Source organism: Medicago truncatula, chromosome 4 (assembly GCF_003473485.1).
Source record: "Medicago truncatula cultivar Jemalong A17 chromosome 4, MtrunA17r5.0-ANR, whole genome shotgun sequence".
In the NCBI taxonomy this organism is placed as follows: domain Eukaryota; kingdom Viridiplantae; phylum Streptophyta; class Magnoliopsida; order Fabales; family Fabaceae; genus Medicago; species Medicago truncatula.
In genome coordinates, this window is record NC_053045.1 from 58,405,711 (window position 1) to 58,423,872 (window position 18,162).

Genomic DNA, 18,162 nt, shown 5'->3' on the forward strand with positions numbered 1-18,162 from the left:
GTCAAGTAGTAGAAGGAGAAAGAAGAAAGGTTATTTGCGGAGATCTATGGATCTTAAGATTGAACATTTGAAAGTTGAAATTTTACAATTTGATGAGTAGTTATAAGGTGAAGGTATTAGTTTATTGATATTTTTAGAGAAGCATAGCAGTTGTTGTTATGTCTAGTTGTTGTGGTTTTGGATTTGGATTTAAAAAAAAAGTTGTTTGGTAAATTAAAGTGACTTTTTTTATGAACAAATTGGTTGTTGATTGAGTTATGAAATTGATTATGTTTATAGATTTGATGAAGATGATGATGAAAATATTTTTTTTTTCTGGGTTGGTGTGTTGTTGATGATGAAGATCATGAAGAAGATGATGGAAGGAGAAGGAAGAAGATCAATAATATAAACCCTAACATTTTTTTGAATTTTTTTAACGGAAGGGACCAAAACAGGTAACAGAGATAAAGATAAAGTACTTAAACAATTTTTTTTAGTTAAGGGACCAAAGCGATACCAAATAAATACTTAAGGGACCAAAAGAACATTTTAGCCAAAAAAAAAAGTAAGTAAAAGAACCAGTTGAAAAATAGTATAATTGATAAAAAAAATATCTTTAAATTATCAAATACGACAATTAAATAGAAATAGCCGTTAAATTCGTACTTAAAAAAACAAAGAGTTTTTTTTTTCTGAAGGAAAAAAAAGTAGTATTATTTTACAAAATCTAGTTCATACAAAATTACTAGACTGCATACAATAGTATTTTATGTTCGTTTCTGCTTGGTTGTTCTGTCCTCGAAAATGTAGCCATGGTTGATATCCTACGACAACTAAAACCAGGAAACCCACGATACAGTGGAAAACATGGGTGGGGTCAGTTTTTTTTTTAATTAAACAATAAATATAAATTGTTGATGGATGGAAAAACATGGGTCAAAAAAAAATTGGGAAAGAAAATTAATATAAATAACAATGTTATTAACGACCATTTTACAACTGTCTCGCGTGGGATTTGAGCTGTGTCCATGGACCATGGAGTCAAACTTTGTTGCTATTGAACTAATACTATTTGATAAAACATCTATGGAGGAGATTTTACCTTACCAAGTTGTCAGTTGTTCACAATTGTTGAAGGTAGAACTAGAAGGTATTGGTGGATTGGTTTGTGTCGTGGTGAGTGAAGAAGGACATATAGGCACAAAGAGATGTATGACGGTCACGTGTAGAGCGGTGGTAAGAGATGTAACATGCTCGCAATATAGCCTATAGGAGGGAGGTCACGTGAGAGAGAAGAAAGAGGGAGACGAGTCAGATGATCACTGTAGTAAGTGGCAACGACCCCCTGTAGGCTGCCATTGGTGATTAGTGGTGGTGAAAATAGTATTATAATTCGAGAGCATTTAGGTTTAGAGGGAAGCGTGTAATGCAAAAATGAGCAGGGATGAGTAAAAATATAAAAATAAAAATGATTTCATGTTTTTAAAATTTCATGGGGCACAAGTGCATGCCCTAATAAGGTTTTTTTCTTTCTAAAAAGTTAACAAAAATATTAATTTTGGATTAAAATGTATATGACTCAACCAACGTCTTTGAAGTCATGGTCGTGTATGTTTTGAAATAAGAGGGGAAAAGAGAATAAACTATTTGGGCTTCTCTAAGTTACAGCCTAATGGGCAAGCCCATCTCACTCTCCACCCGGTCCATTTCTTTCAGAGTCACACATATATAAACTCACTCTATTCTTCTCTGTCATCTTGTTCCGCCCAGAAAAACCCTAGTTCAACCGCATCTTCAGAATTAGGTTTCGCCTTCTTCAATTTCTTCATTTTTCAATTCGTTTTCCCTTGTATCTTTAATTAACTCTGCATGTATTGAATTTCAGAAATGGCGAAGTCGAAGAATCACACTGCTCACAACCAGTCTTACAAGGCTCACAAGAATGGCATCAAAAAGCCAAAGAGGCATCGCCACACTTCCACCAAGGGGGTATGTATTCTCAGTTTTCAATTCTTTTATTGATTTTGAAATTATTGTTTTCCATTGATGCCCAATGATTTCTATTTATTAATGATTTGATTTATTTTTGTTGATATCTTTAGATGGATCCAAAGTTTTTGAGGAACCAGAGGTATGCAAGGAAGCACAACAAGAAAAATGGGGAAGTCGCTTCTGCTGAAGAGTAAAGTGTTGATCTCTAATGGGGCTTTTTTGTAATTTGCATCTTAGTTTTCGACTTTGAGCTCTATATGTTATGTTGACTATCTTTGATAGTGTTTTGATTTATTTAGTGATATTGTGATACCCTGTTACCATTTTTGCTGGTTTTTGTTTAAGACTAATGAAGTTTTATTAATGAATATTTAGTTGCTTGTGTTTTTCAATTTTTGCAATCATAATTGTTCTTACAAAAAAATGTTTGGACCAGAACTCACTGATTTTATCTTTGTTCTTTACTCTGGTTCTTATTACTATGATCAATTTAGCATGTGTGTAGACCCCTATTTAGCTCGTATGAAATAGAAACTGGATTGTATGTTATGATCCCTGAAACTGTGTTTGGGAGTTGAGGGGAGTGTAAGAGAAAACGGAATAATCTTTCACCACAAGTTTTGAAATAGTATTTTTCTAGAGAGCGATTACTTGATGCTTATGATTTAAGAATTTCAAGAGCTATGTTAACCTCCAAAATCCACAATCAATAGATGTTTAAGATCCATATTATTAGTAGGATTCTTTATCATGGAGAAAAATGAACCCCAAAACACTCTCCTTACTCTATCCTTTTTCCAAAACCCTCCTTTCGCTCAAAACTCGCACACAAAGCCAAAGTGTCATCCTTGTTTTAGGTAATGGGTTGCAGGAGAGCTTGAAAGAACAGTTTATTATTGTTATTATGCAGAAAAAAAATGTCCAATCTATTATTTTTGAAGTACGTTTTTGCCTTCTAATTCTGGTTTTTTATTACTTTGCTCCTTAAGTCCATCTTCTACCTTCCTAGTGACAGTGTTATGCATATAGGTACTTGTTTTTTTTAAATTAATTTCATTCTTAGCACTGTTAACAGGTTGTGAACATGTTATCAAGCATTACAAACAACAGTTTTTCTTATCTACATTTGTAGTAGACATTCATTTTGACCTGCCATGTGTTTTAGTATATGGCCCTTGTCTTGTTATGAACGCATTTCATCCATCTAAGTGCAGATTTTTTTTGCTCTCAGTTAGTTAGTCAATAGCTGCTGATTATAGAAAATTGATCTTGACATTTTAAAACTATGATTTTGACACTATGAAATAAATTTTGATGTTTGTAAGCTGTTTTTTTTCCTTTATACCGTGCAGTAAGTTCTTTAGCTTATATAAATATTCTTGGGAAATGAATACCCACAATTTCTTGGGCACTATATACCCAAGATATGAGGATGAGGATATTTTGTTCCTGGGTGGTATCCACAGTTTTCAATTTTCGCGAATGATATTATTTACTCTATATATAGATGGTCTGATTTAATTTACCGAAATGTGAGTTTCTGCAATCTGCAAACTAGTTTTGTAATCTACAATCTCCAACTGTTGCTCTTTCGACATATTTTACAAGAATCATCCAACAATTACTGTTTCTACCAATTTTACAAGAATCAATAGTTTGAATTTTTTATATGAGAACTATATTATCTTATAACCAACTGTTGGTGTTTTTTTTAGGGGATCAGTTGTTAGGTTTTAGTGTTGCTTTTGTGTGCGTTCTGCATGCTATTTTGTAAATTTCACTAGTATTACACATTCGTCCAAGTTTTTATATAATTAAGTGTTTCATCAACTTGTATTCATAAAGCAAGGATACCAAGCCTCACAAAAGTTGATTCATATTCATTCATAATAATACATGCAAGCTTTAAAATCTTTCAAAATGCTGGCATCGGTTTTTAGCACATTTCCCAAATGCCTCATAGCATTTCTTCATCACACAATCCATGACGAGTGTTTCAGGGTAATAAAATCTGGACAGGGTCAGCGTTCAATGAATGGGAATTTGACCAGTGACCAGTTCAAAACTGGATTGCACTAAAACCAGAACCGGGAAAACTGGTTCAGTGTTTTATCTGAAACTCCAAAACAGGCTTGTAGCACGTTTTTCTTTTGCATGCACTGAACGTCAAATTCTTAAACCGTGTAACTTGGGGTATGAGTTGGAGATCATATCATACCCCAAGTTACACGGTTTAAATATATTGTGTCCTTCGTACAAAATGACGGAGAAATAGAAGCAGATGTAAGCCATCGTATTCAAGCTGGGTGGTTGAAATGAAGAAGAGTCACATGTGTTTTGTGCGATAAGAAAGTACCATTTAAGTTGAAAGGAAAGTTCTATCGGACAACCGTCAGATCGACGTTGTTGTATGATACGGAGTGTTGGGCGGTTAAGAGTCAACATGAGAATCAAGTAAGTGTAGCAGAGATGAGGAAGTTGCGTTGGATGAGTGGTAAGACTAGACATGATAGGATTAGGAATGACACCATTAGAGAGAGGGGACCTATAGTAGAAAAGTTGGTAGAAAATAGACTTGGATGGTTTGGGCATGTAGAGAGAAGACCCGTAGATGCCGTGGTAAGAAGAGTAGATCGAATGGAGGAGAGTCAAGTTAAAAGAGGTAGAAGAAGACCTATGAAAACTATTAGAGTAATCATTATAAAGGATTTAGAGGTCAATGAGTTGGATCTAAATTTGATGTATGATAGAACACTATGGGCCATTTGATCCATGTAGTCGACCCCACTTACTTACTTAGTGGGATAAGATTTGGTTGTTGTTGTTGTTGATGCTTACTAAGATGAGGAGTTCAAAGTAACTCATGCTTTCGTTTACTTGCGAATATTGTTGTTCTGGTTTTGTGTTTGGTATATCCAACGTATTTTCCACATTGCTTGTTTTCTACGTCGTAAATCACTGTCAATATGTAAACCTTGCAATTCTTAAATCTTTCTATGGTAAGGCATTTTGTGGGTAGTTCATGATGTTTGGAGAATGCTTAAATGTTGTGTATAGCGAATAGTATTTTCGTGAACAATAGAAAAAGGCATTTGTTGCTTGAATGAAGTTGAATGTTTGACTACTTATTAAAACAAAACACATTATGACTTGTCCACCAAAAATGATTCTAGAGAATTGAACCTTAGACCATAAACACATTTCAAGGTTTTAAACCAACACCGTAAAATTTACATAAATTATTTTTGTAATTTAACCCTTGTTTATTTAATTGAATTAATAAATTTTCAAATATCTATATTTGTGTATAAAAAATTACTTTATGTATAATAGTTTTTCTTTCAATTTTACCATTAGATCATGCTTATTTTATTATTTTAATATTCTTTACTAGTCAAATAACTTGATTTTATACATAATTGAATAAAATTTCAAAATTTATATATTTTAACCGTCAAATGAGGAAAGCTAAACACGTTCGTGTCTATCAAGACACAAATTTTACGTATAAAGAAAACAGTAACAATCAAGTTTTATCCCATTAAGTAGGGTTTGCTGCAAGGATTAAATTACGACATAGTATTATATCATAAAACATATTTGCATTCAATTCATTGACCTCTAAATCTTTTTTAATAATTTATCTTATAGTTTTTCTAAGTCTTCCTCTACCATAAAGAAAACAAAGGATGATATATTTTTGGTAGGTAGATGAACACACAAAACAATTACTAGTTTTTATATGTTTTTAATCCTTGCAAGATATGCTTTTTGTTAATGAATTTTTTTAGTCTTTTACAAATAAATCATTTTTCTTTTAATCTTTTTTTTTTAAAGATTAACGAGCTTATAATTGTTGTTTTTAGTCCCACAAAGTATGAACTAAACTGAATATTACAATGACCATTTTAATATCAACAAGTTTTACAAGGACTCCCCTAAGAAAAAATGTTTTGATAATTCAAGGACTAAATACAAAAGAGTAGCAACTAAAATAAAAGTTTATTCTTATGTTTTTTTAAAATGATTATTATTATTATTTTATAATAAAGCAATTAATTGAACAAGGAATAATCCAGATCTTTAAAGTTTTAAACGGCTGAGATGATGTTAATACCATCCAAAGCGAGGGTGAAAATGCAGAGGAGCCTGTCCCCAACACACATATATATATATCCGCTGAACAAAACCCTAGAGCCACTGCATCTTCAGAATTAGGTTTGTATTTGTTGAATTTCAGAGATGGCAAAGTCGAAGAATCACACCGCTCACAACCAGTCTTACAAGGCCCACAAAAATGGCATCAAGAAGCCAAAGAGGCATCGCCACACTTCCACCAAAGGGGTATGTATTCATCATTCTCCTCTGATTTTTCAAACGATTGATCTATTTTGTAATGAGATTTTAATTAATTGTTCATTGTTTTTAATTGCTGTAGATGGATCCAAAGTTTTTGAGGAACCAGAGGTACGCAAGGAAGCATAACAAGAAAAATGGTGAAATCGCCACCGAAGAAGAGTAAAGTGTCGATCTCTCTCTAATGGGGCTTTTTGTATTTTGAATCTTAGATAGATTTCTAATTCGTGCTATGTATGGTTTATTTCAATTCTATTTTGATGGATTATTTAATTAAGTGAAAATGCAGTACTCTGTTAGCATTTTTGGGTTTTTATTTATGAATATTAAAACTGCTATAGAATTAAGTATATCAATTCTGCTGTTTATGATGTTGATGCATAATGTGAGCTGTGTGATTATATTCCGATAATTGTGATTGCTTAAGTGTTTGTTTGAGGTTGGAGTGGAGGGGAAAGACTTGTGATTTGATTTAGTTTGGCCAAAACATAACCTGTAGGGCTTGATTTAGTTTGATTAGCAATTTATCATTATTATGGAGAAAAACTACCTTCTAAACCTCTTCGGAGTTCTCTTTTAGTACATTCTTTGTGTTCTTTCAAATTGGGGTATTCCTATGGAGAAAAATAATTTCAAATGAAAGTGAGAGACCTAGCTTTCTCCTTCCCTTGTTTTTTTAGGTGAAACCCTATTCCTTTCCTTATTTTGCTCCTCATTGTCCATACAGTCCCCTCATCTCTTGTGAGTGACGGTTATATGCATATATTGAGATACATGTATGTTTCATTCTTCGCACAATTTAACATGTTACCCGGAATCATCTCAAATAATGAAATAACCGTATTCTTCATTGTTACCTTTGTAGCAGACTTTCATTTTGAACTGTCAACGGTTTTAGTGTATGTTGCATTTATTTTGTTATTAAAGTTGGTCAATTTTGAATAATATTAAGGGGTTTGGTAGCTTAAGTGGTTTGAACTAAGGCAAAAGAAGTTGGAGGTCCTAGGTTCAAACCCGGACAAAGGAGTATTCTATTAATAAATTAACTATGAACATTTGCAATTCAAAAACAAAAGAAAGTTTTGAACAATATTATGCTTCACATTTGTCGTTCCCATCTGTCTGCGGTCTATGGGCTCTCACTACTGGTGTTTATTTTTTTTAATGATTGTATTATAGTGTTTTTAATCAGTAGCTGATGATGGTACATACATTGATCTTGGTGACAATTTAAAGCTGAGCTAATACTGCTATATGTTGTTGAAAGGCATATTTCAGGGATTTTTTGAAAAGCCTGTTTGAATGAGTTTATGAAATAAATTATTATGTTTGTAAGCTGGTTTTTGCCTTTTAGCTTGTATAAGCTCCATTATATAGTTTAGTTTAAATTACACCGGGAGTCCTTTAAGTTTGAGGTTTGTTACAAATTGGTTTTAAGTTATTTTGGTCACACATAAATACTTTTAAGTTTTTAAATATTTTTGATTTAGTCATTCTGTCACATCATCATTTTTGTAATATTTGGTTAACATAATGAATAAATAAAAGTTTGAAAACGTTTACAAACTTAAAAACTCATGCGTGACCAAAATAATTTGAAGGACCAATCATCACAAACCTCAAACTTAAAAAACTTATGTGTGACCAAAATAACTTAAATGATCAATTTATTACAAACCTCAAACTTAAAAGACGTCTCCTGTAACTCAGCCTATAGTTTATACACTGTTTATATGAAGTTTGAACTCGACTCTTACATTATAGAAGCCATTTTTATACTAAAGTACATGTTAAGTTTTAATGACCCTCGTTGCTTTTTCTTTATTTTATTTTTAAAAAGAATTTATGAAATTAGGGTTATGCTGCGGAAGAAATACTCTTTTTAAGATTTGTGAATTCTATTTATTACAAATTTAAAAATTAAATTCAATGCACACATTTCAACAAAAAAAAATTACTATATTTAAGTCAATTTGGCGAAATATAATGTAATTGTGGAAACAGTTTACTCGAGTCAATGCATCTGTCATAATTTAAACTCCACTTCTGATGAATTTGTTTACCTTGTAGGAAATATTTTGAAAGTTTGAAGCAATTATTTCCCAGTTTTTGTATGTAATTCGTGCGTAGCCAAGGACCCAAGTTCTTGGTTTTTTCCTGTTGCATCATATCGTTATTTACAAACAATTTTATGTTCTTAAATATACCATTGAATAACGTAAACACTCTACCAAAATGATTTGTTTACAAAAATGCCCCTGTTAAATATACCATTGAATAAAGTAAACACTCTACAAAAATGATTTATTTAATATTACCAATAGATATGTAAACATTTCAAACAAATTTATTACGTAAACTACTTTTCTTAATACGAATGATTTTAGTTAGATGTTTTGATGATAAGGAATCAATGGAGTAAACATCAATAAATAGTAATGATTTTGCAACAACAACTCTTCCCAATGACAATTGAAGAAAATACATGACTTTGCAAAAGAGAAATGATATTTGTACAATCATTTTTGTACAACTTTTATACAACCTTCTCTCTCATACTCACATTATCTTCTTATTCTCTTTTTTCCTTTTTCTCTCTCTATTGTTTTTGACCAATAAGAAGAGAACACAACAAGGTTGTCCCAAAAGTTGTACCAAAAGAGTTGTTCAAATAACACTACTCTTTGCAAAAATAACAATTACTAATGGTCAGTAAGTGAAGATAAGATGGTTGTGATGTATCAGTTCTACTGTGACCCATAAACTTATGACTTTTCAACAATAACAACTCCTACTAATGGCAAGTACTAAGTGATTAGATAAGATTTTTTTTGAGTGGCAAAATATATTATATAAATAAGGGATTATTTAAAAGGACTAAAGACATTAAATTAGGGTTATTTAAAAGTTAAATTTATGCTCTATATTATAAAATCAATAGAAAAATATTAAAATTTAATTATCATTAATATTTAAATTATAAAGAAATGATTTTTTTTTTAAATGGTGGTTCAAAATTAAAATATATCATAAAAATATTTATTTATATGTTAAATAGATTAAAGTGTAGAGCATTTTCAATTATTAAGGGAGGGGGTTGTAATTCAAGCATCTTTTCAGAAAAGGGGAGTGTAATTTACTCCATTGAATATAGACCAATCGGTAGAAATATTGCAATATGCATGGGATATGTTTCGGACTTCGAACCGAATATTCCCCACTTATTCACCTCAAATGGTGTAGTTCTGACAACTAAACTATTTGAAAAAAAATAATAAATAAATAAATAATAATAATAATATTAGGGGGAAAAATATCCCACATATTAGTATTTAATAAACAATTAATTAAATAATCTTGAATCATTAGTTCAATGAGTTGAAAGAAAGAATAAGTTGCCAAAACTGTAAGTAATTGAGATGTCTATTTATTTTAAGAAATGGAGAGGATCTCTACTCTATATATCATTATAAATTTCGGAAAAATGTGTATTGAGTGCAAAACTAAACCGGTGATAAACTGGGCCACTTTCAAAGGCATTCTCGATTATCTACAACTAGGAAAACCAAACTAAGTTAAAAAAAACAACAGTAATAAATATAAGTATCTTTGACAGACACTAAAAACATCAAGAATAAAATATATCAGCACGAGTAATATTCGTCGGGTATCCATTATCAGGTCAATGATGAACTCCTTAAAACGGTTCCCTTCTTTCACAGGTTTCTGAATGTGCTCGTCTCTTCCGCCTGAAGATGCGTAATATTTTGGAAGTCCCTAATACAAGCAAATTTCTTCAAAAATTTATACTTTTGTTTGGGAAGATTAGACTGCAACTGGTTCACTTACTGGGATAGATGCGTGTTCTTTAACCTGCATCAGTAATAGAAGATGGTGCGTATAAATGCAGGTGTTACAAAGGACTAGCTCTATGGGTGTAAAATTATACCAGAATAGTTATACTCAATAAGATGTTGAAAGTACATTAAGGATTATCTCACCTTTGCTGATTTAAATAGCTCATCAAGAACCTCGGATAGAGTTGGATGTGCATGAACTGCAAATTTTATGTCCTGCATTGTACCACAAAATGGTGAACTTAGCAGAAAGACAGGATAAGAGAATAAATGACATTCGTGACTATTAATAGTCTAAATCCCAGGCGCATAACTGGGTATAAATTACCTGAATACGTGTTCCTAATGCTATAGCATTAGATGCTTCATGGATGAGATCTGCTGCATGCAAACCAAAAATATGAACTCCTAGAATCTCTCCATTGTCAGGTCTGTATATCAACTGCATGAAAGTGTATACGACAGTTAGCAATGTCAAGCATGAAAGAGTAGAGCAACTAATGCATGCAGATAAAAAATGGATAGGAGTGTAGAGCAACTGTCATGACAGAATAATTTTGGTACCACCAAAGTAGTTCTTTTAGCACAGAATTCATTAAAGACATTTAACAATTTCAGAAGCCGTGTCAGAATAGCATTGACAAAGGAAGATATAAAAAGATAACCTTGGCAAGTCCCTCCCCTTCATTTTCTGCTAGGGCTTTCGTGTTAGCTTTAAAACTCGTTTTAGCAACACTAACGTCAAATCCCTCCTTTTCACCTTTCTCCCTTGCTTGAGGCTGCAAATTTTAAGTTTGGTCATAACACATAACAACTTCAACTGAAGGACAGCAAGAAGTAATTTTATTGTATGAATAACATAGTTTCAAAGAGGTAGCAGAGCTGAAAAACGAAGATTGCCGACCACACATATGAAAGAGAACTGGTTCATTACAATACTCATTGCAATGAAAGTTCTGATATACCTCTGTCAATCCAACCATGCTGATTTCAGGATGAGTGAAACATGCAGCTGGGATACTTAAATGATTGAGCACGTGATCTCTTCCAGTGACTTGTTCAACCACTGTTGGAAACTTTTTAATCAGTAATACTGAAGCAAAAAAAGAAAAGGGGAAAAATTCATCGGTTTCCACCTACCTGAAATTCCTTGTGCACTGGCGGCATGAGCAAGCATCATCTTTCCATTTGCATCTCCAATACAGTATAGATGAGGTACCTATCATTCCACATCATCCTATATCAGTAACAATAACTCGGACAAAGGTAGTTAGTGCAAGAGAAATAGAGACAAACCAGCTTTCCATTTGCATCAATTACACGCATGCGCTCGTCCACAGGAACAAAGCCTCGCTGTGTTGCCACATCAACCTGTAGGAACAATATGCAAAAATATACATTCATTTCCTTCAGGAAAACTTCCTATCCTAAACACATTTCTGCTAGAAATACATACATTCTCCAGTCCTAGACCTTGTGTGAATGGAGCCCTTCCAGTTGCTATTAGTGCAGCATCAACCTGTAACAAGTAAAGACAAGAGCTTGTAGTAAATCCAAAAAAAAATATGCAAGTAAACAAGAGGTGAACTAACAGAGTACAGAAGCTGTTATCTCTGAAACTATACATAGAAAAAAGGGAAAAGAGAAAGAAGTGTAATCTAATTGTGAATAAGTCTTAGATTGTCTGCCTCAGTGCAGCTTCATGAACTCATGTGCTAAATAGATAGCCAGTACATCAAGCACTTATGGCCTTTGAAAATGGGATATGAGTTTATTGAATCAATAACCAAAAGCTTCGGTAGTTAAGTTCAACACATTAACACTTGATAAATATTTTCCCATCGAAGAAATCATAACAATTAAGAATAATGAGTTTATTTGAAATTTTTCTAATAAATGATTGAGTTACCTCCAAAGTGTCCTTTGGCTCCTTAGTTTTTGCATCAATAAGTTCGATCAAGACAGGTTTTCCATCCCTTGCAGGTGTGATCTATAAGGAAAACATGAGAACAGTGGAATATCAAAGTAGCCGATCAACAAAAACTGATCAAGAAATTCCAAGATTAGTTACCTTGGATGCAAAAACTCCAGTATGATAATCAATATTACGGGGATTTACAAGAACCCTTTGAGCCAGCTTGCTGATTTCGGGATCAAATCCAGGCATAAGCTGATCTAAAGCTTCAACAAAAGTAACCTGCATGATACCAATGACTACTTAACTTACAATGAACTAGGACCTAAATTTTAGAATAAGGAAATGATATAAAGGTTATATATTTGTTAGCTTCTAGAACTGATAAAAAGTATAGCAAGCACAATATTCCCTCCGAAATGAAATATTAGCAAAATTTGACTAAATTATGCATATTAAGAAAGATATTAATTTATGCAATCTCAATAACAAGTAAAGTCTATTGCCTAAATTACTTTCTATAACTAATAGATTGGATAACAGTCAATTCATTGCAAATATTTTTTATGAACAAAAGATAGTGGAAAAAGAAAGTAAAAGTATCACAAATATGGGTCACCTCACTTCCAAGTGCCGTATATACATCACTGAATTCAAGGCCAATATACCCACTCCCTACAATTGCTATCCAATCGGGAACAGATTCCAGTTTGAGTGCATGGTCACTGGTAATCACAGTCTTCCCTGGAAGCGAGAATTGGAATTTTTTATTAACAAATTATCACGGCCAATAAAACATGAAAAGAAATCAAGAGATGGGGAAAAAATGATACAACATTTATAAATGAATATCAAATTTAGGTCATAGAGAAGAAAAAAGATTTCCTTGTGACATAAATCTAGGACCAGATAGAGTTTTTAAAATTTGAATTAAATGGAAGGTAAATCATACATTGAATATCGGTACTTAACGGAAAAAGTACAACTTAGGATATAAAGAATTTTTCTGAAATTTTCAATTGCTAAAGAGATCATGACTATTTCTGTATACCTGATGTCTCTTAACCACATGGACTGTAAAAGGCCAAGGTGGATCCGACCCTTCCTCTAAATATTGGTACAGATATGAATATGAGAACCGTAAAATAGAAGATCTGACCTATACTGAACTAAGATCCCTTTTATACTTTTCATTGGAGTCTATAATCCTATATATTAAAATAGCAGCTTATGGAAGCTGACAAAACATCTGCCACGCCATAACACTATGGCGGTAATTTGACAACATTGCCTCTCTCAACTCTCCAGGTCGTACTGTAGTGTCTAAAAAGGTACTCATTGTGTCATTGGCTCTTAAATACATTTAGGGTCTTGCTAACAAGAGTCCTAAGGGCATGTGTTAAGAAATCAAATATATGAATATTGTCTTGAAAAGAACAATTTTTAAACTTTCAATGAATTAAATACACCTACTTCCAAGACAATATTTCTATTTTTTGATTCTATACCATGTGCCCTTAAGGCACTTGTTAGCAAGTCCCATATATGGTTAACAAGCACATCCAAGACCAATTTAAAAAGATTGGGACTCAGCGGATAATTGGATACGTGCCGTGGGATACGATATGATACACGATTCAAAAAAGTGGTTGAACGATACACAATATGTATCCCGATTTGACTACCACGTGTGGTATTATGTCATATGTGGTCTACCCAGTTCTTGCACTTGTTATAACCCCTTTACCCTACAATACATATTTTTAATTGGTCGAGTGTAGGCAAGGCAATATGAATTCTTTTCTTCTCTAAAACCATCCACAAAACCTCTCCACTAACCATGCCTTTCCCAAAGCAATAAATTTTCTCCGGCATTGTTTCCTAGAATAGATCTCTATCGATCTTCTTAGAAACTGTATTGTTTTTACGGTTCATAACCCTGTCATTAAACCAACAAAAAATCATGGAAAATTGATCCCTTTTTTCCTTGCATATAGGACTTTAGTCTTTTTGTCAAAAGGACAAGAAGTCATCTAAAATAAGTAAAACTGGATTAAGGATTATCAAATATCAACGGCATGAAAGGAAAAGACAGATGTGTACCATCAACTTCAACACCCTTAGGAACGAAAGGAACAGAACCAGTGGCAATGATGATATCTTTTGCAGTTACTACGTTGTTTGAAGAGCCAATTTTCACCTTTTGAGGACCCTGCACAGATTCATGCATGATAGCAAATGAAAATGTAAAAAAAATAAAAATTCTGTGATTTCAAGGTAGCCACAGCTAATAACCAGACAGTTCCATTCATTAAGAATGTGCTTGAAACATTATAAATGAATAAATCTATTAAAAAAGGAGAGAGGGATAGCAGTAAAAAGTTGCTTTCGCCATTTTCTATACACAAACATTACAAATAGGAAACAAATTGGAAACAAGATGGGCCTTTTTACAGTTCAAATTTAAAACAGAAAATGACAACCAATGAGGCCCAAAAAAATGTGGGTTTCAAAGAAGTAGCAGTGTGCTTGCGGGGGAAGAGCATATCAAGGTTTATCTCACTTTCAAGAGTGGGTACTCTAATTTAGTGTACGAGGGTAAATTAACTTGTTTTCAAATTTCATTTATTCTTCTTCTTAGCATCTCTTAGAACCTAAATCGAAGACATAAAAATTATGTTTTTCACATAGTTCCTCCCAATTCGATTCGTTTAGCAGAGACGCATAGATATGCATCGATTGTTCATGAGTTTCTCGTCTTCACTGCCATTATGAAGATCAAAACATTGTACAATATTTTTCATAGTAATTTTTTTCAAAAATATTGGTCGATTCACATTGCATGTACCATCAATTAGTGTGGACCATAATATTCAAACAGCTAAATAGAGCAAATTTTAATGCAAAAGGGGGGTTAGAATGAACTAATCAGAGAGTTACGAAAATGAATAAATTTTAAAGCCATTTAGGAATATTCAAGGCATCTAGTAATTTGATAATTGGAAAGAAAAAAAAAAATACTATATATTAAATAACAGTAAAGTCAAGTGTCTTGAGAATGAATTAAGTTAAGGGTCATGTTAACTTGTGCCCTTAGGGCACATGTTAAGCAACCAAAAAAGAGTAATTTTGCATTGGAAAACACAATATGACAACTTTTAAGAAGTTGAATGCACGCCTTTTGATATGTGTATTTCTATAATGAGTATCTTAACATGTGCCCTTGAGGGCACAAGTTAGCATTTGCCTTAAGTTAAATAAGAAATAATATTACCCCTTAATAGTTAATAGCGAGGACTCTATTTATTATATAGGAGGTAGATAATTTCCTTTTTTTTACAGTAGGAGGTAGATTATATAGATTAACCGTTTTATCCTTACTAAATAGCTCAATTTACAAAATCAAATCAATTCTAATTTTTTGAAGGATATCCGAAATTTGATTTCTAAATCAATTCAAATTCTGTTGTTTAAAATGATCGTAGAATCTGATTTTCAGACCAAATTAATCCAAATCAGTTCTTATTTTTAAGTATTCCAAACACAGTTTAACTGATCGCATTAATATTTATTCTTGATGCTAGAGAGTTCACAAAACAAAGATTCCATAATATAATATGCCACTTACCAATATAGTACCAAAACCAGTAAGTATGTCTACTCCTATCGCTTTTAGGGAGTTTGTCAAATTACTACGGATTTTGGAAGCAAGATTATTAGCATGATCAGCAACTCCTTGTCTGTCATACCCGGAAGAAGAAACCTGAAACAAATAAAACAGAATAAGGCAACATAACGTCATAATCATGCAGCCGCTCTCTCTACATCATGTATAGTTTTCTAATTCTAAGGCCATGTTTGGATAAACAACTTAATTTGAAGCTTATAGCATAAACACTTATCATGATAAATGCTTATGTATAAGTTGTTTCCATAACAAGATAATAAAGTTAAATTGTTTTCACATAAGCTATAATCAGTTTTCATAAGCCATCTTGGAAAACTTATGAAAACAGCTTATGAACATGTCATAAGCTATTTTATAAGTTTTTCCAAACAGTCTCACAAGTGCTTATGTCAGTAGATAAGCTAAAATAAATCAATTCATACAGCCGTAATTATAATCACAACAATAGACTTGAGAGAGCCTTATAACGTAACATTCTTACATGTAAACCCAAGGACTTCAAGTGATGATCACTCTTTAGTTCCCGCATACGACCGCTAACAGCCAAAAGAGCTTTTGAAGGAACGCAGCCTCTGTTTACACATGTCCCTCCCACCACATCTCCCTCCACTATAGCTGTTTTCAATCCCTGCAATCACTACTTTATCAAAATTCTCTCCCGCAAAAAAAAATGTTACATGATCCACATTACTTTATCGCATAATAATCAGCATTCAACAATAGCAATTACTTCATTTATCATATAGATAATAATAATCATTTGCATATCAATTTCTAGTGCATACTGTTACCATCACTTAACACCAACACATTGACACTAGTAATAATCGCCGCATGTAAGAGAAAATAACATAATTGAATATAATCACATGTGTGAGACAATGACAGTCAAACAACACCAGACACGTCATTGATCAGAAGCATCAGTGCGAAGAGTTTACTGGTTTAGCTACAGAATTGAAATAAAATTATGAATCTGGATTGGTGAGATGAAACAAACCTTCTCGACAGCGTGAAGAGCAGCACCGTGACCACCAACACCAGCACCAATAATCAACAAATCATAATCAAACGATCCAGTAGTGCTGCCATTATCAGAGCGAGCAGCTGATACTGTGGCGGAGTGTTGACGGCAAGGAAGCTGTCGGATATTGCGATTGATAGAAGTTTTAAAACCTAAACCCAAAGCCTCGCGTCTCAAACCGCAGAAACGGAGGTTGAGAGGTTTGCCGGTGGATACTGGAAAAGAGTGATGTGATCTGGCGGCAGAGGAAGTGGGAGAGAAAGAGAGTGAGAGAGAGGATTGCATTTTGAAGAAGAGAGATTGAAAATGGAGATGTAGAGAAAGAAAGAGAGATCTGAAGAAGAGAAAGAATTAAAAAGAGAAATGAACCTCGATGAGTCCGTTGGGAGTTAGGAGGAAAATGAGAATGCGGAGAAAACAAAGAAACAGTGGCGGATAAACCATAAACCCAACAACAAACCACTTTTTCCAACTTTAATCTCTATAAACAAATTTATCAAATTTTAGTCCCACAAATTTTTATAGGGATTAAAATCTGAAATTTGAACTTTTACAAAAAAATTAAAAACATATTTAACCGTTTAATAAAAATATTTTCCAAAAATATTTTAAAACATACAATATTTTGCAAAATGACTTTTGTTTTTTGTAAGGGTGATAATTTAGTTTATAATATTGTTTGTATGTAATTTTATTTTAGAGAAAACAAAAAGAGATAATTTAGTTTATAATTTTAGAGAAAACAAAAAGAGAGGATGAAATAATTGTTATCAATTAAAGTGATACTGATGTATGTTTTATAATCATTTTCCACTTTGTTTTTTTTGACGTTACAAGTTTATAATCAAGTTGGTATTTTTAGATTATAAAATTAGTTTTCTATTTTTTTAAAGTAATTGTTGACTATTCACCAAAAAAAGAAGTTGTTAACTTGTCCATTTGGAGCACAAGTTAAAAGTCAAATATAAGATTGAGAATCTATAATTTATCTTTTCAATACAAATTTATATTTTATGTTTTCATTACAAATTTATGTTTCAATCACTTAGCTCGACAAATAATTTTATCAAACGCTTTAATTTTTTTAGTATGTTGGCTAGACAAGTGTCAAAAGAGAAAAATACAAAGTGGTCAACTTCTTGAACTAGCATCCTCTCAAAAATAAAAGTTTATTAGACTAATAACTTTGATGAGTGGACATTCATAGAATCAAAAAAAAGTTTAGAATTGGCGAATGGATCGACCACCAACACGGTATCAAGATCCACATATCAGCAACCTTCTAAATGATTATAGAGATTTTTTGTTAACAAGTTGGGTATGGAGTTTGAATTTTAATGTTAATTGG

The 18,162-nt window shown here is 32.6% G+C and overlaps 3 protein-coding genes across 3 annotated transcripts; 2 read left to right on the forward strand and 1 right to left on the reverse strand.

Annotated features, from left to right (window-relative positions):
- The first annotated feature begins 1,625 nt into the window (after positions 1–1,625).
- LOC11427897 (60S ribosomal protein L29-1) lies at positions 1,626–2,366 on the forward strand. The gene is made up of 3 exons (XM_024781357.2): positions 1,626–1,786; positions 1,868–1,971; positions 2,085–2,366. The coding sequence occupies exons 2-3, from the start codon at positions 1,870–1,872 to the stop codon at positions 2,166–2,168; spliced, it is 186 nt and encodes a 61-aa protein (XP_024637125.1). The 5' UTR covers positions 1,626–1,786; positions 1,868–1,869; the 3' UTR covers positions 2,169–2,366.
- A 3,789-nt stretch (positions 2,367–6,155) lies between these two features.
- On the forward strand, positions 6,156–6,701 carry LOC25494114 (60S ribosomal protein L29-1). Its single transcript, XM_013602855.3, has 2 exons — positions 6,156–6,318; positions 6,413–6,701. The coding sequence occupies exons 1-2, from the start codon at positions 6,217–6,219 to the stop codon at positions 6,494–6,496; spliced, it is 186 nt and encodes a 61-aa protein (XP_013458309.1). The 5' UTR covers positions 6,156–6,216; the 3' UTR covers positions 6,497–6,701.
- A 3,093-nt stretch (positions 6,702–9,794) lies between these two features.
- LOC11422305 (dihydrolipoyl dehydrogenase 1, chloroplastic) lies at positions 9,795–17,280 on the reverse strand. Its single transcript, XM_003609706.4, has 15 exons — positions 16,791–17,280; positions 16,272–16,418; positions 15,731–15,865; positions 14,206–14,314; positions 12,722–12,846; positions 12,259–12,384; positions 12,097–12,177; positions 11,644–11,706; positions 11,484–11,558; positions 11,328–11,406; positions 11,153–11,253; positions 10,853–10,966; positions 10,516–10,629; positions 10,332–10,403; positions 9,795–10,203 (listed from the first exon to the last, which is right to left on the reverse strand). The coding sequence occupies exons 1-15, from the start codon at positions 17,097–17,099 to the stop codon at positions 10,156–10,158; spliced, it is 1,698 nt and encodes a 565-aa protein (XP_003609754.1). The 5' UTR covers positions 17,100–17,280; the 3' UTR covers positions 9,795–10,155.
- Positions 17,281–18,162: the final 882 nt, after the last annotated feature.

Coding starts and splice junctions, on each gene's coding strand:
- LOC11422305 (XM_003609706.4), bottom strand. CDS start 17,099: ATGCAATCCTCTCTCTCACTCTCTTTCTCTCCCACTTCCTCTGCCGCC. Junction 12,847..14,205: donor TAAGGGTGTTGAAGTTGATG/GTACACATCTGT, acceptor TCTCGCTTCCAG/GGAAGACTGTGATTACCAGT. Junction 10,404..10,515: donor CATTAGGAACACGTATTCAG/GTAATTTATACC, acceptor GGTACAATGCAG/GACATAAAATTTGCAGTTCA.
- LOC25494114 (XM_013602855.3), top strand. CDS start 6,217: ATGGCAAAGTCGAAGAATCACACCGCTCACAACCAGTCTTACAAGGCC. Junction 6,319..6,412: donor GCCACACTTCCACCAAAGGG/GTATGTATTCAT, acceptor TAATTGCTGTAG/ATGGATCCAAAGTTTTTGAG.
- LOC11427897 (XM_024781357.2), top strand. CDS start 1,870: ATGGCGAAGTCGAAGAATCACACTGCTCACAACCAGTCTTACAAGGCT. Junction 1,972..2,084: donor GCCACACTTCCACCAAGGGG/GTATGTATTCTC, acceptor TGATATCTTTAG/ATGGATCCAAAGTTTTTGAG.